Source organism: Drosophila rhopaloa, unplaced genomic scaffold, assembly GCF_018152115.1.
Source record: "Drosophila rhopaloa isolate 14029-0021.01 unplaced genomic scaffold, ASM1815211v1 contig_203, whole genome shotgun sequence".
In the NCBI taxonomy this organism is placed as follows: domain Eukaryota; kingdom Metazoa; phylum Arthropoda; class Insecta; order Diptera; family Drosophilidae; genus Drosophila; species Drosophila rhopaloa.
The window spans coordinates 1,117,066-1,140,869 of record NW_025335088.1 but is presented as its reverse complement, the minus strand read 5'-3'; the positions used below and the strand labels follow the sequence as shown (position 1 = coordinate 1,140,869).

Sequence of the window (23,804 nt, the reverse complement as noted above, 5' to 3'; positions counted from 1 at the left end):
ATATATTCAAGTCATATTTGGGACTAACCCTTGATTCTTCTGCAAGCATGGCATTCATGTCCTGATCTGATATTGGGGACATATCGCGAATGTCTCTATAATAGCGATCTACCCATTTGCGATACTCTGGTATATCTTTTGCATATAGCAGTTTCGAGCTTGGTGAGTCCTTACCTGAAATAATAATTTTACAGTCAAAAAATTTTAATTGAGCATTACCCTACTTACCCAAACGGTGATCAGAAGTTGAACAAGAGTCCATAAATGTTTGAGCTACAACTGACAAGCAGGAATCCACTATGTTCGACTTATGTATGTCAAAGACAAAATTGGGATTTTTTATTAAGTTTACCCAAAATCTAAAAATTAAATAAAACCCTTATTATTATTATTGTTTAGCTAAAAACTAAACATACTAACCGCAATGGTAAGCTATTACTTTTCCAAGTATGCACAACCTCTGGATCAGTTATCCCATGCAACTGAGCTTGATCGTCTAGAAAGTCAAACATGTATTTTATAGCTAATGGCAGTGCCGATCCACGATGAGCGGTGCTAAATATCGTTTCAAAGAGATCATCTACGAATTTCTGAAGTGTGCCTTTAGTAGACAATAGTCTGGTTAAGTATATCTCAGATACTAATTTGTTAACCCGTTCCCCTTCTTTCTGCATATCACTATCATGGTGTTTCACTAGATGCCAGTATCTTAGACCGTTATCATGCATATCATTATTAAGAGGGCTGCCGGCGCGGCTAAATGTCGGAGAGGAGGAGGTGTATTTCGATATATTAAGAGTTTCATACCTAAGATTGACAATAAAATATTAAAATGTTACGTTATAAAATGTATTGTTTCCTATCGAAAATATCTTACTTGTGTGATTTTTCATTTTTATCCGACAATATACTGAAGTTATAAATCGAACTTTGCTTTGGTACTAAGCTTAGACCAGCGCCGTCTGGAACATTATAGTGCTGCAGAGTGTTTAGTTTCTTCCATTCGCTCTCCGTTTTAGACGTAACATCCTCGTCGTACAGAATTACTCTACCTGTAGCACCTGTACGCCACTCTAAATTAAAAATGTTGTATTACATATTATCGAAATAGAAATCGCTGTTAATCAAACAACTACAATTTTCATTGAATATTGTATTCATGGAAATATTTTACGGAACACTGACGTTTTAGACTCATCAATGAACATATATTTTTAAAATACCTTTCGTACATGATTTTTAACACATAAAGAACAAGAAAAGAAGCAAACTTTGCCAAAGTTTATATACCCTTGCAGTTGTTACAAAACGACTACATCTTGATTTCTATGCTTAAATTACTTAAAACAATGAAGCAGCATTTTGCCATCGTTTTTATGGCAGCTCTATGTTAGCTATATTGTTGTCCGATGACAAAGCGTAATTCTGATACAGTAAACAATTACTATATCTCAAAGAAAATTTGATAAATAGAAAAACATCAAAATACTAATTTTTTAATTGTCAATTTTCCTATGGGATCTATATGAATGATATAGATGTCCGATTTTAATTTTATTAAAACTAGTTTGTATAGTATATAAGTCAGAACGAGCCGGATCAGACGACTATATCATATAGCTCCCATAGGAACAATCGGAAAAAAGAATTCAAAAAAAATTATAGATTTGTTGTTTTTGATTATTTTTTTTGTTCTTTGGGATTTACTAATATTTAAATATTATGGAATTACGGTTTTAATTAAATTAAAATCGAACAATAATATCATATAGCTGCATTGAAACGATGGCAAAATGCAGCGCAAAATCGACGTAGCTCTTTGTTTCTAGTAATAAAGGCACAGAAATCGAAATGTAGTAGATTAGTGAGCGTTAGAGTGTGAGTGGCAATATTTTGAAATAAACTCGCGCTGCGTAAAGAAACGTAGAGTCTTCAGCTAAATCCCATATTCAAATCTCTAGCTCTTGTACTTTTCGAGATTTAACTTTTATACGGGCGAACAGACTGACGGACAAAGGTTAATCGACTCGGCTATTAATCTTCATCAAGAATATATTTACTTTATAGGGTCGAAAACGCTTCTTTCTACCTACTACAACCTTTCCAACAACTTTTAATCTGCGAGTGACGGATATAAAAGATTTTTATGATTTTATATTAACTTACCTAAATCCAAGTCATCTTTCCGAGGTCTTTGGCTTGATGGAATGTTTTTATAAATTGTTTCTAAACACTTCTCTTTTACTTGTCCAATTGTATCGCAGTCCAAAACTTTTACAGGTACGTTTTCGGTGTGAGAAGGCAACATATCTAAGTTGTTGCAAAATATTGGCTGCTGTATAATGCTTGCATAGACATTCATTGGTCGGAAATCAATGGACTGGCGTATAAGTTTTTCTTCACTAAGTGAGTATCTCGCCTCATGAGTGCAAGCGTCAACAGGACCCTTGTCTACTTGTCCTTTCACAGCGCGGAAAAGCATATATAAGGGCTCTCCAGCACACTCTTTTAAAAACTTGTAAAGAAGGAATGTAAACCAAGCACTTAACATTTTTTCTGCCACACTTTCTGTTCTTCGTAACAAAAGTTTCGGATGACTTTTTCCTTCTATGCATTTTTCAATCAAGTCTCCCAATAATGTTTTTAGTATATCTGTACAATATTCTAACTTTGATTGTAGTGTGACCATAATTAATGATGCAACGTTAACTCGTTCTCGCATAGAAAAGTATCGATTCGATTCTAAGGTTCGAATAAAAAGTAGCAGGAAAGTTTTATTCATAATAAGTTGACCAAAAATACGCAACCCTTTTTCTTTTCGGAGAAGCTCAGGTCGTTCCCATTGCAGCACAATGTGATCTTCGTTGTTGGGAAAAAGAATTTTCATTGCATATGATCGGTAATCCAAAAACGGAATGCCTCCAGACGTAAGATCTCCTGTGAGGTCAGTCATCTCCGTTTGAAGTTCGGCAAATGCTTCTTTACATTCAGCTGCGACACGCAGCTCTAAAATGTCCATCTGTTCCTGCATATTTCGAAGTACCCTGTTTGATTCAGAGCTTTTCTTTTTATATGCTACAAGCAAAGCAACAAAAATGAGGAGTAAGATGACAATTGTGGCTATTACAGCAAAAATTACATTTTCTCCCCAATCCAAAATTATGTTTGATGATTCGTAGCTGAGTATACCAATACGGTACTCCAGCGAAGTACCAATACGAACAATAACCTCGGGTCCATTTATGCTTTTAGTTGCCGTTGCTTCTGGAGGAGGTCTACATGTAAGTTGCTGTCTTGAAAGAGAAGTAATATTGCAAAATCCATTTCCAATTTTTACTTCCACGTCAGTCTCCTTGCAAGCGCGATCTAAGTTCCGACCATTTATTGTTAAATACTCGCTTTTGAAATACTTAACTCTTTCTTCAAATATGAAATACTCAGGATTTGGATAAAGTTCAAAATGGTTGTTATGAATTTTTGATAAATTTTGTACACGCAAAACATTATCCATTAGGAAGCCGTACTCCAGGAGCATTGGCCTCTCCGCTTCAATAATTTCGCTGTCTACTCCAATAACTGGAGATGCACATTCCATTTCTGTATCTGACTGGACTCGACATTGACTGGCAAATATCTCACCATTATATACTACGTAAATGTTTGGAGTTTGTATACTGGTAAATTGGGTACCAATAACGGAAATTCGAATGCCGCCAGCTGGTATTCCTTTCGGCACTTTTATTTGTCCACTTGGTCCTGAACTGACGTGTTCAACTGTAGGATCCAGAACATATTTAAAATTGTAATCATTGAATTCTCGGGGACCATTATCAAATGACATTTTTAGCCTTCCTTCAATGATACCAGGTGAAGGGGACGTACGGCATATAGCTTGTGTGGAACCGGTGCTTAGAATTTTGCAAGGTAAATGGTCATTTATGGACGCTTGTATGCGAGAACCGGCATTTAAATGCTTTCCAGTTATATGTATTTCAGTTCCACCCGAAGTTGGACCGAACTTTGGATTAAAATCCAGAATTTTAGGATCAACAAATTCATAGTCTTCCTTAGACTCACCGCGATAGTCCCCTATTTGTACGACTATTTTTCCATTTCTATACATTTGTTCCCCAGGGCTATCCACTGTACATACGATTTGCTTTGTGTCGATATAAAATTGCGGAAATGGCATACAATTTATGCCAGCTATTCGAACGCCCGAATAAATGTCATTATAATTTTTGCCTAAGTTTATACCACGTATTGTAATGTTTGTTCCTCCTTCCCAGGGACCCGTTTTGGGTTCAAAAGTATGAATCTCAGGGTTGGGACAAATTTCACTTCGATTTAGCCAATCGGTTTTTCCCTCTTTGTTCTTGTTACATTGTTCCTCAACTTCGCAGGTATTGGTAGAAGAACACCATCCGCAATTGTACTTTTCGGCTAGGGCCAAGCAAATACCACAACTGTCGGCCATTTCTCGACATCGATAAATAACAACTATAATACATAAAAATAAAAATATAAATTTATAAGGTGCGTGCTTTATAATCAAACTTACCATGTATGTTATGAGGATTATCTAGAGGCTTGGATCCGCCCCATATAACAGCGAAAGTGGCCGTCAAGTTGGGTGATCTTGAAGTATACTGAAATTCCATGCTATCGCAGTAAATTGTGTCTCCCAACAACTGGGCGTTTAAACTCGTTACACGTCCCTCAATATTAAATTGGCAAACGAATCGAGTTTGAACTATAAACTGCCCTATTATATGAACTTTAACTTTTATAGATTTGCTTGTGCCACCAGCCACAAGTACTTCACTTCCATCCCCTGTAGCGTTAATAGTTGGACAAAATCCAGGACCCGATCTATAACTTGGACCTATCCGGCTAACGCCTGTGACCAAAATATCATTGCGGCAATTCTCAGCAGTGTCGTGAGTGCAACGGTGAGCCTCAACACACCAATCACATGGAAACTCCGAGGACACACAACGTGTACAAGATGAGTGGGTACTGCAATCAAAGAACGTAAAATCCGTGGACACTAGGTCGGGTCCATTTCTGGTGCGCACAGATAGTTTTGCTGTGAAATGATGTTTTCCTTGTTCAATTTGGGGTAGCATATCTGTTCGCGGTGTTGTACAGTTCACGCCATTTCTCTTTTTCGTAGCATTAGTGAACAGCGCCTTATCCTCTGTGGTAAAAGCACATATTAAATTCTCCTTTAGTTGTGGCAAGTGATCTATGATAAGTTCCAAGGTTCGAGCGGTTGTGCGTTGCAACTGGTGTGGCACAACACTTGTTATTGTAGTGCATTTTCCAGTTTTATAGCTGACCCAGTAAAGAGGGTCGTTGGCGTCATCCTGGCAGTTTGAACGTGGGCTACATTTGTTCTCCAATGAGCACCAGCCACAATATGGATCTCTAGCTCCCAAGCACTCCCCACATGTCTTGTAATCGGTGCAATCAAAAACCTTAACTTTGGACACTTTAGTTTCGGACATGACATACATATAAAGATTTTGGTTGTCAAACTGCATGTCCTGATTTATTGCCGAACCCAAGTCCACAGAAAAACTGGCATATTCATTGGCAACGGATGAAGATTCGACGACAACTTTCTTAAGGTGTCCATCTGTCGTGCCCACAAAGACAACGGTATATCCGCTTGTGCTCGTAGCAGCAACTGATGTTAACTTTTTGTTAAACATGGCCACTGGCACTGAAGTAATGGGATTTTCTCCTCCTAAAGGCGAATTTACATCTAGTCCACAGAAATCTTCTCCAATAGTTTGCAGTTTCTAAAATTAATAAGTCGAGATTTTGTGACCAGCGCTTAAAATATAAGTTTAAACGTTTCGCGCCAGGATAAAATAAACAAATAAATTATACAAAACTATTAACAATAATATATCAAACACAAGAGAGAACGCTATAGTCGGGTGCCCCGACTATCAGATACCCGTTACTCAGGTAAAGGGAGTGCGAGGGAGATGGAGATAGAAACTTTGATCACGCATAACTTTTAAACGAATGGTCCGATTTGAAAAATTTCTTCTACATTTCGATAGGTATTGATAAACACAATAAAACTGCATTTTTACTTTTCCGAAATATTTAAATTTTTAAAATCGTATATTAGCGATTGTGGGCGTTAAAGGGGGCGTGGCACCTTTTTGAAACAAACTTGCGTAGGAACTCCTAGAATCTGCATGCAAAATGCCAATCTTCTAGCTTTTATAGTTTCCGAGATCTCAGCGTTCATACGGACGGACAGACGGACATGGCTATATCGACTCGGCTAGTGACCCTGATCAAGAATATATATACTTTATAGGGTCGGAAACGCTTCCTTCTAGCTGTTACATACTTTTGCACGAATACAATATACCCTTTTACTCTACGAGTAACGGGTATAATAATTTGTCTCAATTGACCTGTCGAAATCGAAAATAAAGGCGGACCCATTAATTAAAGTGCTTTGTACGATATAGGGATATATAGGGATATTTTGTTTACTTACCGTTAAAACACATGGCATACTGGGTGATATAAAGTCCAGTCCCCTCATCCCATTGCCGTTGAAACAGGATTTTATGTTTTGCATAAATTTTCGACGAATGGATTTTAAAGAGTAAATGCAGAGTGCAGAATTATTGGTTGGTGAGTTACCGTCGCCTTTTGAAAACACTGCAAAGAGGACATCATCCTGAATTGATATACCCAAGCTTTGAGCCAGATCTGAGCTGGGTTTACCCAAGTAACCGGCCTGAACTAAATTGAATTTAGTGCCGCCCTGAGCATCGCTAATACATTCGACTGGAATTTCAGTGTATGAATAATAGTTTGAATCTTCCTGGCATATTCGGACAAGTTTAGTTATATACTCCTTTGGTGAAGAATGGTGACTGTGCTTCAACTGTGTTGTAAGAAAGTATGAAAATCTCTCGGAACTGAATCCGTAAACATAGTTCACAAAGTATGTTTCCCGCGCGTAAGAATTAATAAAGGTTCTCGTTCCAGTCGTAACCGCCGAAGAAGCAATCTGAAACATCTTTGTCTTTTCAAGAGAGCGTGATGCAACTGCTGGTATTTCACTACGGTATGGTGAATTATTCGTATAAGTAACTCCAACGTACATAACATTTGTCACCGGATGCTGTGGAGGCCCTGGCGCTATAAATGCCACGGTTGAAGAATTGGCATCGTTTGCAACAACCGCATCAGGCACTTCATGCTCAATTATGCTGACATTCTGAAGATTACGTACTGTGCATGTTCCCTGGAATAGTGATCCACACGCAATTAATCGAGAAGTCGCACGATCTATGAGCAAGACCTTGTTATAATTATCTGTCGGGCTGCGAACAGCATTTAAGGGACAGTCGAGTATGCTGCACTCTACCGAATCATTTTGAGGTCCTGTTTTCACCGTTTCGGTGAGCTCCAAGTCGGGCGACAATTGATACAACCTGTTAACACCACCAACAAAGACTCGTCCAGTAATAGTATCTACTAAAAGGTGATTTAATTTCGTGTCAAACTTAGCTACATTTGTGATAGTAGTACTAAGGTTTTTTGCATCCTTTATTGTCACATTTGCGTCAGTCAAATTAATCGGTTCATTTTGATTAGCCGGCTTGTCTGACCAAATATTGGCTGCCAGTGTCTGAGAGCCTGTTCTCGAGTGCAACCAGTAGTCATGTTTATCTCCCAGAGTTGCTATTAGCAGCAAACTAAGAATTAAAATCATCTCCACTATCGCTCCTTCAAAAGGGCGATCGGATCCACTTAATGAATTTACAGTTTATTCGCAGTTTATTGTAAGTCCCTTTTCTATGAATCCAATAACTCAATATTTGGTTTAAATTGATAGCATTCATGCAATTTTTAATATCCGACTACTTTTATGTGGCCTTTATACATTTTCCAGTACGGCACTATATTTACAGAGTTGTGATAATTTATTTACTGATTTGATCTCCAACGTCATTGAATCTGAAAATTAAAGACAATTCAAAAGCAAATTAATTATAATTTATTACATTAATAGATTTTAGTAGGTTTTTCCCAAGCTTTTGTTCTCCTATCAAAACCATTATTCGAACTTTTTTTTTTTTTGGATATACAAACAACAGCCGGAGAGTGCAGACGTGTTTTGCGCGAGCTCCGGAAAAAAAACCGCTCAAAAGTGAAAAACAATAACTAAAACAAGAGAGAACGTTATAGTAGGGTGCCCCGACTATCAGATACCCGTTACTCAGGTAAAGGGAGTGCGAGGGAGATGGATATAGAAACTTTGATCATGCATAACTTTTTAACGAATGGTCCGATTTGAAAAATTTCTTCTACATTTCGATAGGTATTGATAAACACAATAAAACTGCATTTTTACTTTTCCGAAATATTTAAATTTTTAAAATCGTATATAAGCGATTGTGGGCGTTAAAGGGGGCGTGGCACCATTTTGAAACAAACTTGCGCTGCGTAGGAACTTCTAAAATCTACATGCAAAATGTCAATCTTCTAGCTTTTATAGTTTCCGAGATCTCAGCGTTCATACGGACAGACAGACGGACAGACGGAGAGACGGACAGACGGACAGACAGACGGACAGACGGACATGGCTAGATCGATTCGGCTAGTGATCCTGATCAAGAATATATATACTTTATAGGGTCGGAAACGCTTCCTTCTAGCTGTTACATACTTTTGCACGAATACAATATACCCTTTTACTCTACGAGTAACGGGTATAAATACTAGAGTGGTGTAATAAAGGCAATCTTATTGCTAAAAACAGTAAATAATAATTAGTGCTATGTAAAAAACTAGTGCAAAGTTATTATAAAAACTAAGAAGTGCCACGAGTGATAGCTCAATGAGCGGCGATTCAAAAAATGAGCGTAGAAGCTCCGTAGACCAGAGAAACAGTTATATTTCTTATTTCTCAACCCGTGATACAGAAGTAGAAAGAACTTCTTCAAAGAGCAACTCAGCCCTACTGACCATTGACAGTGCGAGAGCACGGTCTTGTTCTCCCGCCCTACTCACACCAACTCCCACTTCATGGAGCTTGCAGTGTAGAACCCCACCCCCAGCTTCGACTCACAGCTCACCAGCCACGAGCACTGCGACCTCGTTAATTTCTGCAACCGCAGCCACTGCAACAACAACATCAACGGTCGCCGTTAACAACAACGCGATTTCGAATGCGTTTGCAACTTCTGCAGCGCCGAATAAAACTACAAAGCCAAGTGTAAGTACGAGTGCCAATATCGGCAATATCAAACAACAACAAGTGGGTCCGGCTATACAGACTGGCATGGACCGTTACATCCAAATCAAACGGAAGCTAAGCCCGCAAAATAAAATGGTTGGAAATAAACCAAAACAAAATTGCCCTAATAAAGGCAGCGAACAACCAGGGGCATCTAGTAACAACAGATTCGCCCTATGGTCGGAAATTGATAATAATCAATCCGAATCTGGACAGGCTGTTCAAAAGAAACCAAAGCCCCCACCAATTTACATAAGGGAACAGAATTCAAATACCCTAGTAAAGAAAATTGTTGCGCTGGTCGGGAATGACAACTTTTATGTTACTCCCCTTGTTAAAGGGAATATTCATGAAACAAAGCTTCAAGCTAAAACTGAAGATCAATTCAGAGCTGTAACAAATTACCTAGACGAGGCTAGGAAACCCTACTACACGTACCAGCTCAAGAGTAGCAAGGGCTTGCAAGTAGTGCTAAAGGGCATAGAGCCCGACGTATCCACCAATGAGGTAAAAGAGGCACTGAAAGAAAAAGGATTCTTCTCCAAAAATATTATTAATATTATCAACAAAAATAAAAAGCCGCAACCACTCTTTAAGGTCGAACTGGAGCCTGAAAGCAGAGCCTTGAAGAAAAATGAAGTGCACCCGATCTATAAACTGCAATACCTGTTGCACAGAAGGATTACTGTTGAAGAACCGCATAAGCGGAATGGCCCGCTGCAATGCACAAACTGCCAAGAGTATGGACACACCAGAAAGAACTGCGGGCTTCGTTCAGTCTGCGTAGCTTGTGGTGGCTTCCACAAATCCGAACCTTGCCCTGCAAGCAAAGAAGACCCAAAGACAAAGAAATGCGCTAACTGTGGAGATAACCATACCGCAAACTACAGAGGCTGCCCGGTCTATAAAGAGCTGAAGAGTCAGTTTCAACAAGCAAAACAAGCACGCTCCCAGAATGCACGAAATGCGTACATGCAATCCCAAACCACACCTAATGTTTTCTTTGCGAAAGCAGCCAGATCTTCATTTGGGCCCCTCAACACAAATGGGGGAGTTTCATACGCCAGTGCCCTAAAATCAGGACTTGCCAATCAGACGGGGTTCCCACAAGCTCAATGCTCTGAGCAAAATATAATAACACCTCAGCAAGCAATAGGACAAATACCAAACAGCATGGAAACCATGATGCTGACTTTACAACAGGGTATGATGGAATTTATGTCCTTCATGAAAACAACAATGACAAACCTTATGCAAAATCAAAACATTTTAATAAATTTGCTCACATCCCAACAATCTAAATAATCGATGTCTTGTCTTCGAATATCCATGTGGAATGCCAATGGCGTTTCACGGCACAAACTTGAAATAACTCAATTCCTCAATGAAAACCAAATAGATGTAATGCTGCTGGCAGAAACGCATCTCACAAGTAAATACAACTTCCAAATAAGAGGTTATACTTCATACTGCACAGATCATCCGGACGGTAAGGCTCACGGAGGAACTGGAATCCTAATCAGGGAACGCATTAAGCACCACTTTCACCAGAGGTTTGCAACAAATTATTTGCAGGCTACATCTATAAAACTACAAGCAGGCAACGGCAGTATCACTATAGCCGCTGTCTATTGCCCACCGCGTTTTACAATAACTGAAGAGCAATTCTTGGACTTCTACAATTCACTCGGAGATCGCTTTATAGCAGGAGGAGACTAGAACGCCAAGCACACGCACTGGGGATCAAGACTAGTGACGCCCAAAGGAAGACAACTGTATAAAGCAATCATAAATTTGAGCAAAAAACTCGACTATGTCTCCCCAGGCAGCCCCACATATTGGCCAGCTGACCCCAGAAAACTCCCGGACTTAATTGACTTCGCTGTGACCAAGAACATCCCAAGAAATGTAGTGAGCGCCAAATCGCTATCGGACTTATCATCGGACCACTCGCCTGTTTTAATAACTTTCCTTCAAAGCCCGAAAGTAATCGAGCACCCCTTCAGGCTGACCTCGACTAGAACCAACTGGCTAAAGTACAAAAAGTACGTAACTGGTTCGGGAAAAACGACGTCTACGACGCGTTTGGCAATCCTGCAGATCGCCCCATTCGAAGCAACTCTATAATGATGCCACCCGCAGACTCACCAAAACCCTCAAGCAAGAAGAGGAGCTTGCGCAGCGTTGGTACATCGAGAAACTGTCGCCGACCAGTACAAAGCATCCTTTGTGGAGAGCTCACCCAAATTTAAGCTCTCCGATAGAATCAGTCACTCCGATTAAAACTCCTCGGGTACTTGGGCCCGCAGTGACGAAGACAGAGCCGAAACATTTGCTTTACACCTACGAAATGTATTTCAGCCGAACGCCGCCACAAACTCTCTTCAACTACCGCCGTTTAGCTCTGAAATTGCAATTAACCCGATTTTGTTTCAAACACCTGAAATTGCTAACGTCATTAGGAAGCAAATAAAACCGAAAAAGGCTCCAGGGGCCGACCTAATAACCCCAAAAATGATAATTGAACTTCCAAACTGCGCAGTGGATGTTATATGCAAGCTATTTAACGGGATCGCAAAACTTGGCTACTACCCCAAAAAAAGGAAAAAGTCCGTGGTTATAATGATACCGAAGCCTGGCAAAGACCACACAATTCCCTCATCGTACAGGCCAATAAGCTTACTATCGTGCCTGTCCAAATTACTGGAAAAATGCCTGCTCACGCGCATATTTAAGAGAACAAAACTTAATCCCGGCACATCAATTCGGGTTTCGTGAAAGCCACGGAACCATCGAGCAAGTCAACCGGATAACTTCAGAAATTCGTACAGCCTTCGAACATCGGGAATATTGTAGTGCGATATTCCTCGACGTCTCTCAGGCATTCGACCGAGTGTGGCTTGAAGGCCTTATGCATAAAATCATAACATTACTGCCAGAAAACACTCATAAGTTACTTAAGTCGTACCTCTACCACAGAGTCTTTGAGGTTAGATGCAATACAACGACATCCAACGAGTATAACATTGAAGCCGGAGTCCCACAAGGTAGCGCCCTGGGCCCTACCCTGTTTATCCTATACACAGCAGACATCCCTACGAACGAGAGGCTGACTAGACCGCAATCCTGAGCCGCTCGAGATGCCCAACTAGAGCAACAGCTCAACTGGCTGATCATTTGGTGGTAGTTGAAAAGTGGCTATCAGACTGGCGAATCAAAATTAATGAACAAAAGTGTAAACATATAACGTTTACCCTTAACAGACAATCGTGCCCGCCGCTAACTTTGAATGGTACGCAGATTCCCCAAGCCAGCGATGTAACATATCTCGGCGTCCACCTCGACAGACGCCTAACCTGGCGGAGGCACATTGAATGCAAGAAAGTACATCTCAGACTTAAAGCTAGCAGCCTACACTGGATTATAAATTCTCGATCACCCCTGTGTCTGGACTTTAAAGTTCTTCTCTACAACTCCACCCTCAAGCCCATTTGGACCTACGGCTCCCAGCTCTGGGGGAACGCGAGCAACAGCAACGTTGACATCATACAGCGCTCACAATCAAAAATCCTGCGAACAATCACTGGGGCACCATGGTATGTTCGGAACGAAAACATCCACAGGGATCTGGGCATACCACCGGTCAAAGATGAAATAGCAAAGCAGAAAGCGGCCTACCATAACAAGCTTACACTGCACCCAAATAATCTCGCAAGGAACCTAAGACGGGTTTCGAACAGAACTCGTCTGCATCGTAACGATCTACCAGCCCAGCAATAAATATTAGGCCCGTTAGTCTAAATTCAGTCTACATGACTGTAAGTTAAGTTATATTCTTAAGATTTGATATACTTATTGTTAGTCTCATATAGATATATTTAAAAAAAAAAAAAAAAAAAAAAACTTTTTAAGATTTTAAGATCCGTGTTCTCGAACTATTGCAAAGCCAATTTATTTAAAATCAAAAAAAAGAAAGAAACTTGGGTAAGACGATTTTTTTATACCCAAGCAAGAATATGCAATCAATATAAAATTCTTAAATAAAATAAGAAATGGTGACAAGAGAAATCAGTAAGTGAGGTACTTATTATTACACTACTGTCCCAAATAATAAGTACATAGGTATAGGTATCATTTCTTGAGACATAGCTCGAAAGCTATCGAATGCATGGCTGCTAGTTGATTATATTTTGAAAGGTTATAGTGTTGTAAAACATTTAAATCAAAAATGAAAATGGGGAACCCCATTTATCCAGTGCTAAGCCTAAATTTGTTCTGGATGGTCGTTTTTGGTCTGGTCAAAATAATAAGTACACTTCCATTATTCACAAATTTGAAAGGATTAAGTTTAGAATTGGACTACGGTATGTTGATTTTTAATGATTTCTTGCATTTTAAAATGGACCGAAAAAAGCATTGTACCCTGGAAGAAAAGAAGATTGCCTTTAATCTTCAACAAGAAGGAAAACGTCTACAAGAAATTGCGACAAGCCTTGGACGCTCCGTGTATTTAGTTAAAAATGGCTTAAAATCGAAAGAACCTACCGAAAAACGAGGAAGGAAGAAGAAATCTTCCCAAACGACGTACACCCGCATCGTCAGTCTGGCAAAAAAGGATCCCTTTATGTCTTCCAAGTCCATTGCCGCTGAAATCGGCAATGAAATATCATCTCGAACGGTTCGTCGCATACTTAAAAGTGCCGGCCTAACAGGACCTATAGCCAGAAAAGTTCCTTTACTTCGGAAAAAAAATTTTCAGACGAGGCGCCAGTTTGCACAAAATCATTTGGCATTGTCTGAACCAGAACGTTTTAAAAAATGGAACAATGTGTTATGGAGCGACGAATCAAAAATAAACCTTTTTAGTGACGACTCTAGACGTTAGGTACGACGCCCAAAAGGTAAAGAATTCGTCCCCCGGTACACAAAGAAGACCGTTGAGCACGGAGGCGGATGCATAATGGTTTGGGGCTAATTTCTTGGCATGGCGTTGGTCCGATCTATCGCATAACTGATATAATGACCCGATTTGGGTATAAAAGTATACTCGCTGACGTTATGCTACTATATTCTGAGGAAAACATGCCTTTGAGATGGGTCTTTCAACAAGACAACGACCCAAAACACACCTCAAAGCTCGTCGTATCGGCACAAATACTTTTCGAAATGCCGAAGAATTGTGGACATTTGTCAAAAACACATGGTATGACATTCCAGTGGATACTTGCCGCAAGCTTATTGCTAGTATGCCAAAACGAATCGCCAAAGTTGTACAAAATAAGGGTGGCTATACTGGATACTAGTTATAGATTAAGGAAATCAAGGAAATGTTGAAAAATTGTTGTTAAATTTTGAGTTTGTAGAATTGGTGTACTTATTATTTTGACAAACCCTTTTTTTTTTGTAGATATAATCAACCACAAACTTTATAAATGAATTGAAAAATGCCTATGCTAACTATTTTTATAATCTAATATACAGCTGTGAAAAAAATAATAGCACCACCTACTCAAGCTATGTTTAAACGGTCACTGTACCTATACTTTTTAAACTATGAAAACGTTGAATACCATTTTGAAATCGAAAGACAATAAACCAACTGGAAATGAGAAAAAAATTAGCAAATTTATTTAATTTCTTAAGATATGTTTGATATCTTATTGAAACTAAAGAAATTTGACGAAAAAAATAATAGCACCACTTTTCAAAAATGGATTTAAAACTATAACAACGACTAGTAAGTAAAAAATTCTTGAGTTTTCTATATTTATACATCCAAATAAAGTGTAGATTCTTCATTTAATATTTGGTTGTGCATCCATTATTGGCAAGAACAGCCTCACAACGTCTTGGCATGGATTCAACCAAGTCCTGGTACCGTTTAGTGGGAATATGGGTCCAAGACACCTCCACTCCTTTCCAAAGTGATCTTACGGTGGTTGGCTTGGATCCAGCAACTGCCTTCTTGACATCGGACCACAGTTTTTCTATTGGATTAAGGTCAGGCGACTGCGCAGGCCACTCCAACACATTGACAGAGTTTCTTCCGAACCAATCCTTTGCCTATCTGCGGGTATGTTTGGGGTCATTATCTTGTTGGAAGACCCATACGAGTGTCAGTTCGTACTCTGCAAAGGGTTGCATAATCGTATCCAAAATATTTACGTACACGTCCTGATCCAGTATGGTTTTAATCCAATGTATTGGACCTACTCCATAATAGGAGAAACAGGCCCATACCATCAGACTACTCCCGCCATGTTTTATGGTCTTTGTGGTGTACTGCGGTATAAAATCAGAGTTTTTGGGACGCCTGACGTACGATCGAGATCCTTTTCCACCATTAAAACGAACTTACTCTCTTCTGACCATAAGATATTCCTCCATTTTTGAAGTAGCCAATTAACATGTTCTTTGCAAACTTCATGCGCTTAGCAATATGCCTGGCATTTAAAAGTGGTAACCTTTCTGGGACTGCAGGCTTTTAAGTTATGTTGTCTGAGACACTTGCGAACTGTTTCATCTGTTAATTAGGCTCCATTTCAAGCTCAGTAGCAGACTTAAAAAGATCCTTCTTACTCTCATGAATCAATCTTTTGGCATGTCAAAGTGTTACAGATCGATTTCTTCCACGTGTTTTGGATTTTTATACCCTTGCAGAGGGTATTATAATTTCAGTCAAAAGTTTGCAACGCAGTGAAGGAGACATTTCCGACCCTATAAAGTATATATATTCTTGATCAGCATCACCAGGAGAGTCGATCTAGCCATGTCCGTCTGTCCGTCCGTCTGTCCGTCCGTCCGTCCGTTTCTACGCAAACTAGTCCCTCAGTTTTAAAGCTATCTGTTTGAAACTTTCCCAAAAGTTGTCTTTCTATTGCAGGTAGTATATAAGTCGGAACGAGCCGGATCGGGCCACTATATCATATAGTTGCCATATAACTGAACGATCGGAAATTCCATAACTTTGGTGTTTTTAAGATTAGGAAGTTGGGATTTTCTATGGGTTTTATTTTTGGCCAATCAGTCTGACCTACCAAATTTCATAGGGATCGGTTGACTATATCCTATAGCCGCCATATAACTGATTGATCGGAAATGCCATAACTTTGGTGTTTGTAAAGTTAGGAAGTGGGGATTATCTATGGGTTTAATTTTTGGCCAATCAATCCGACCTACCAAATTTCATATAGATCGGCCGACTATATCTTATAGCTGCCATATAACTGAACGATTGGAAATGCCATAACTTTGGTGTTTTTAAAGTTAGGAAGTTCGGATTTTTAATCAGTATTAAGAATGCATCATATAAATAATTTTGGAGAATATAATTTACAGAATATTCTGCAAGGGTATATCAACTTCGGCTCCGCCCGAAGTTTGATTTCCTTTCTTGTTTTTTATGATTTATGTCGTTCCTAATCATTTAATTGGAGCATCCTACCAATCGACCAACTTTTATGTAAGAATTTCCTTCCAAAATCAATTTTTTAAGAAGTTTACGCTTTTTCGCGGTGCAGTGTTTTCCACGTCCCATTTTAATGTTGTTTTTAATTTTTTTTTTAACAAAATAGTTATAAAATAGTTCAATCTTATCAGCAGGTACTTTTTATTAAGGCTGTTGGGCGAAATATAAGATATTCTCTAAGTAACTTGTAAGTGGTGCTATTTTTTTTTCGCTGTTTTTATGAATTTTTTAGTACAAAACTAAAAATAAAAAATGTAGGCGGGATTAATAAAAACGGAAACTTTGTTTTAGACAAGAGCAATACTAAACCTTAAAAAAAAAATTATTTTGAAAAAAAACAACAACAGCAAACTAACTTTTTTTTACAAAGAAAGCAGCGCGATGTAGTGGTGCTATTATTTTTTTCGCAACTGTATATCAAAAAGCTATAAGTAAATTTGAGTTTTTCTTTATAATCATTAAAGAAGTTTAACGAAAAGTTAAAGAAACCGTACACGGGTGTACTTACTATTTTGCCAGTAGTTTACGTCCGGCTTATTGCTTGACCAATAGAACAATACGTCAAGACAGCAAGAAAATATGTGAAAATCCTTATAAGGCCTCATATGTTGTTAAACATATAGATGGGTGTTCGTTCCCATATGATTTTATAACAATTTTTCAAGCTGAAAAAATTGTTTTTTTTCTAGTTAAAAGACCAAAATCAAGCTCGGGATAACAAAAATTAAAGAACCACGAAATCAGCGAAAATACTAAATTTTGCAATTTACAATTACGGTTCTATAAAACTCAATGTCGAGTTTTCAATTCTTAATCGCGGAATTCAAATGACCTCGAACACCATCTCTAAAATATTTTTCAAATGCAAAGAAATGGTTTTTCATAATATTTTTTCACGGCATAATACTTTTCATTTAATTTTATATAACCGTTCAGGGTATTATAATTTCAGTCAAATGTTTGCAATGCATAGAATGAGACGTCTCCGAGCCAATGAAGTCTTTATATTCTTGATCAGCATCATCAGGAGAGTCAATCTAGCCGTATCAGTCAATTTCGGTCAACTATATTTTAAAGCTTTCATAGGAACAACAAAAATTGGAAATTAAATTATAAGTTGTTTTTATACCCTTGCAGAGGGTATTATAATTTTGGTCAGAAGTTTGTAACGCAGTGAAGGAGACGTTTCCGACCCTATAAAGTATATATATTCTTGATCAGGATCAATAGGGGAGTCGATATAGCCATGTCCGTCTGTCCGTCTGTCCGTCCGTCCGTCTGTCCGTCTGTTTCAATACCGTTTGCGAGCTCAGTTTAAAAGCTAGCGATCTGAAACTTTCACACTCGTCCTAAAACAAGTGTACGCAGATCAAGTTTGAAAACCGTCCCGATCGGATGTCTATATCCTATAGCTCCCATAGGAACAATCGGATATAACTTGCAAGAATGGAAGATATTTCGCGCAGTGTAAAAGCTATTGACATAAATCTTTCCAAATCGTATTTTTTATGCGTACCTTGATCAGGGTAAAAGCGCGTGACGATCGGACGTCTATATCCTATAGCTCCCATAGGAACAAAAGGGTAAAATCGGCTAAAATTTAATGATTTTTAGGATATTTCGCGCAGTATACAAGCTATTGACATGAATCTTTCCAAATTGTATTTTTTTATGCATACATTGATCAAGGTGAAGGCGCGTGCCGATCGGACGTCTATATCCTGTAGCCCCCATAGGAACAATAGGGTGAAATCGGTCCAAATTTGATGATTATCAGAATATTTCGCGAAGTGTGTAAGCTACTATCATAAATTTTTTCAATTCTTATTTATTTACGCATATCTTGATTAGGGTAAAAGCGCTTGCCGCTCGGAAGTCTATATCTTAATGGAGATAGGAAAAATTAATTAATTAATTTTAAGGCTGAGAAAGTATCCCTTTTTTATACCCTTGCAGAGGGTATTATAATTTTGGTCAGAAGTTTGTAACGCAGTGAAGGAGACGTTTCCGACCCTATAAAGTATATATATTCTTGATCAGGATCAATAGGGGAGTCGATATAGCCATGTCCGTCTGTCCGTCTGTCCGTCTGTTTCAATACCGTTTGCGAGCTCAGTTTAAAAGCTAGCGATCTGAAACTTTCACACTCGTCCTAAAACATGTGTACGCAGATCAAGTTTGAAAATCGCCCCGATCGGACGTCTATATCCTATAGCTCCCATAGGAACAATCGGATATATCTAGCAAAAATTGATGATATTTCGCGCAGTGTAAAAGCTATTGACATGAATTTTTCCAAATCGTATTTTTTTATGCGTACCTTGATCAGGGTAAAAGCGCGTGGCAATCGGACGTCTATATCCTATAGCTCCCATAGGAAAAATAGGGTAAAATCGGTCCAAATTTTATGTTTTTCAGAATATTTCGCGCTGTGTAAAAGCTATTGCTATAAATTTTTTCAAATCGTATTTTTTTATACATTCCTTCATCAAGGTGAAAGCGCGTGCTGATCGGACGTCTATATCCTATAGCTCCCATAGGAACAATCGGATATAACTTTCAAGAATGGAAGATATTTTGTGCAGTGTAAAAGCTATTAACATAAATCTTTCCAAATCTTATTTTTTTATGCATACCTTGATCAGGGTAAAAGCGCTTGGCGATCGGACGTCTATATCCTATAGCTCCCATAGGAACAATAGGGTGAAATCGGTTAAAATTTAATGATTTTTAGGATATTTCGCACAGTATATAAGCAATTGACATGAATCTTTCCAAATCGTATTTTTTATGCATACCTTGATTATGATAAAAGCACGTGACGATCGGACGTCTATATCCTACAGCTCCCATAGGAACAACAGGGTGAAATCGGTCCAAATTTGATGATTTTCTGAATTTTTCGCGTAGTGTGTAAGCTACTGACATAAATTTTTCCAAGTCTTATTTATTTACGCATATCTTGATTAGGGTAAAAGCGCTTGCCGATCGGACGTCTATTTCTTATAGCTTCCGTAGGAAAAATAGTTAAAGGCTGCGAAAGTATCCCTTTTTTTCTATTTTTATATGACATTTTTGCAGTATAAAAGCAATTGACATTAAACGATGAAAATCTAGTTTATTTATGTATACCTTATTCCTTTGGCTACTTTTTCAGTTTTAGCAATTTCGGCAAAGTCTGCAAGGGTATTAAAACTTCGGCTTGCCGAAGTTAGCTTCCGTCCTCGTTTAAAAAATACTTTTATTCTCTAAAACATACTGTCATGTTAAAGATCGGAAAACAACTGGGAAATGGGAATGTGGGTCGACTAAATATAAAAAAAACAAGAAAGGAAGCTAACTTTGGCGAGCCGACTACGTTTCGATTTCTATAACTATATTACCAAAAACAATGAAGCTGTTTCGATTTTGCGCTGCATTTTGCCATCGTTGATATGGCAGCTATATGATATTATTGTCCGATTCGGATAAAACTAAAAGCGTAGTTCTGATATAGTATATAAATACTATATGTCAAAGAAATATTTTAATAAATAGAAAAACAGCTAAATACATTTTTTTATTAAGGCGTATAAGTTCAATTTAATTAAAACCGTAATTCTGTAGTATTTAAATATTACTAAATCCGAAAGGAAACATTTCCGACAATATAAAGTATATATATTCTTGATCAGCATCACCAAGAGAGTCGATCTAGCCATGTCCGTCTGTCCGTCCGTCTATCCGTCCGTCAGTCCGTTTCTACGCAAACTCACTTTATAGGGTCGGATATGTCTGCTTTACTGCGTTGCACACTTTTGACCAACATTATAATACCCTCTGCAAGGGTATAAAAATGTTATAGATAATAGGGTCTTCGGTCCAAATATTAATACGGAATTTCTTAATATTTTTTTATAAAAGGTGCAAAATTGAATACATGCCAATTGTTTTCGGTTTTTATTGTTTCATTTACTTAGTAATATTGTAATATTATAATATTGAAAATATTTCTGCAATCAAAGATAGCTGTTCCAGTAGGCCTTTAAAATTCGCTAAAAATGACAAAAAATATTTCATCTTCTTTGCTGACTACTTGGTTTATAAGATAGTATCTGATATAAAATAATAATGTATCCCACAAAAGCAGAAAAAGACGCTTACAAATGTTTTTCCCCACTCCATCTTGATAGTCTTAAAATCATAAAACAACACTTTTGTAAGTATTTTTCTATATATTTATCAAAAGTAATTTTTTGTATAATATCCTTAAATTAATTACAAGAAAGGAAACAAACTCCGGAAGTTAAAGTTATCTCCCTTTCAGCTATTTTAAAAATGTAAAAATCTATAAAATTATATCTCTTTTCTTGGGATTTTTACTATAAATTTTTCGAAGAACAAGTCTTGAGAAAGTTTCATGCATATATGTACATAGATTTAAAATTTATAGTCTAGTTTGCGTAGAAACGGATGGACAGCCGAAATTCGGACATAGACATATAAACTCGCGGTGATGCTGATCCATAATATATATTTATACCCTTGCAGAGAGTATTAAAATTTTGGTCAAAAGTGTGCAACGCAGTGCACACTTCCGTCTGTCTGTTTCTACGCCCGAAGTTAGCTTTCTTTTCTTTTTTTTTTGTAGAATCTTAAATTATAATAGAATATACAAGAAAGGTAAAAACTTGAATGTTTTTTAAATTGTAACCGCTGCGGTCCCTGTTATTAACAGCAATTTTTCCATCTACTTTATTGTTTCAAATAATACGCAGCAGACTTTTTTAAACGCAGTGAAGGAGACATTTTCGACCCTATAAAGTATATATATTCTTGATCAGCATCACCAGGAGAGTCGATCTAGCCATGACTATCTGTCCGTCCGTCCGTCCGTCCGTCTGTTTCTACGCAAACTAGTCCCTCAGTTTTAAAGCTATCTGCTATCCCAAAAGTTGTCTTTCTATTGCAGGTAGTATATAAGTCGGAACGAGCCGGATCGGGCGACTGTATCATATAGCTGCCATACAACTGAACGATCGGAAATGCCATAACTTTGGTGTTTTTATAGTTAGGAAGTGAGATTTACTATGGGTTTTATATTTGGCTAATCAAACCGACCTACCAAATTTCATAGGAATCGGCCGACTATATCCTATAGCCGTCATATAACTGATAGATCAGAAATTCCATAACTTTGGTATTTGTAAAGTGCTTTATTTAACTTAAATCACTTGTTATCAGTTATGGTTTGTTATAGTATCTTTTTCGCTTTTTTAACAACCGCGCCATGTGCGTATAGATTTCTTAACATAATTATAATTTGACATAAATCAGATGTTGGCCAAACCAAATTGTTTCTGCCATATGGTTAATTTTTATGTCAAACTTCAATCAAATTGGCCTGTTAACAAGTGATTCCAGTAAAATAAAATAAAAATATTTCAAAGGCACGAATTTTACAGATTCTGCGCGCTTGGCTGAGCAAAAGTCTTTTAAAATTTCATTTTTTACAAAAATATGTTTGCCCCCGGTTTATGTTAAAAATGCCTGTTTTAAGAGGTGGGCATGTTCTAAAAAATTGGAAAAAGTCAACTTTTATGTTTTCAAAAAAGTTTGAAAATTTTCAAAGATTCCGTATTTTTAAAACTAAAGGTGGGCAAAAAAAAGTGCGCAAAGATGGGTCAATGATTAAGCTTTTCAAATTTTAAAAATTCTATTTTAGTCGACCAAACTTCTTTGAGCTCATTGTTTTGTAATTACTGCAAGGGTATATAAACTTCGGCTTGCCGAAGTTTGCTTCCTTTCTTGTTTTAAACTTATTTCGCTCAACTAACTAAATCTGAAGCGGATATTATTAGTAAATTTTACAGCTAACAAACCACAACACATTAAAAAAAATAACAAAAAATCTTAAAAAAAAATTTTTTTTATACAAAACAAAAGATTTTGCTACTTGCACAATTATTATATTTTAAATGTCATAAATAGCTATAACAAATGTTAAACCTTGATATGGTTCTGCGTCATAAAAATTGTGAAATACTGTATACTAAACCTATCGTAAATGTTTTATGCTCTTGCAACTATTTATTCCCGTTATTTAAACCAAATGTGTATGTTTTGATGTTTTTCCATTGTCGGAGCCGCTTTATTTTCCCTTCTATATACATATGTATGTACATTTGCACAATTATTTGCTACTCTCGTACTATAAGAGTGCCGTGAAGGGTGGCGGCCAGCGCCCAACATCACTTTTGTGGAAGACTGTTGCTGGTTTATTAACAGGAATAGACCGCAATAAAGATCAAACTTTAAATGCACTCGCGATGAATCCTCTAAGGGACAATTTAAAGCTTTTTGTAAGTTATGGATGGGTACTTTTCAAATATAGTATCTATATGTTCATTTTGCATTTGCGTGTGCCAGTACATGTTGGTGCACCCACATAAATATGTACATATTCCTGTTTTGCAGCAACCACAGTCCATACATATTTCTTTAGTGTATACCACGCCCCTTACAATAATATTTTTTATTCGTACCAAATGCTTTAGAAACAAACAAGGTTAATTATTATTAGTTCAAATAGTTCGTTTTTTGAACTCATATTTAAGAGACAAACATTCTAGGTACGTAAGAATCATAATACAATACATACTACATATATGTAATATGCACATATCCCATTATACACCAGGGGGTTAAATTTCGTTTGAATTCAGGATAATTAATGCAGCAATTATAAAAATGTACAAGAAAGTTAAAGTTCTGTTTAATTAAGGATTATAATAATTTAATTACATATTTATTATATTATTCAACATAGAAGCCGTCTCTAAAATTTTTATAGCGGGGTCAGTTTTAATTTTGTATGTATATCTGAGCCATTGGGCGGAGAACACTTCTTAATTCAACCTTTGGAAACACTGCTTACAATTTTCTTTTTAATAAAACATTCAAGAAGTACCAATTCATGAAATCGCACAGCACTAAACATGATTTTTTTTTATTTTTGTATTACACTACTCATTATATTACACATTATTGTATGAAAACGTTATCGATATT

General features: G+C 37.5%; 1 protein-coding gene across 1 annotated transcript in view; it reads right to left on the bottom strand.

Annotated features, from left to right (window-relative positions):
• The window catches only part of LOC108038672 (plexin-A2), a 27,674-nt gene extending 3,870 nt beyond the window's left edge, over positions 1–23,804 (bottom strand). Inside the window, exons 1-8 of the mRNA XM_044460677.1 lie at positions 23,671–23,804; positions 6,530–8,004; positions 4,562–5,807; positions 2,167–4,500; positions 878–1,073; positions 421–807; positions 229–359; positions 29–174 (exon numbers count right to left, since the gene is read on the bottom strand). Coding sequence (XP_044316612.1) covers positions 29–174; positions 229–359; positions 421–807; positions 878–1,073; positions 2,167–4,500; positions 4,562–5,807; positions 6,530–7,759 — 5,670 coding nt within the window. The 5' untranslated portion in view covers positions 7,760–8,004; positions 23,671–23,804. The remainder of the gene's footprint in view (positions 1–28; positions 175–228; positions 360–420; positions 808–877; positions 1,074–2,166; positions 4,501–4,561; positions 5,808–6,529; positions 8,005–23,670) is intronic.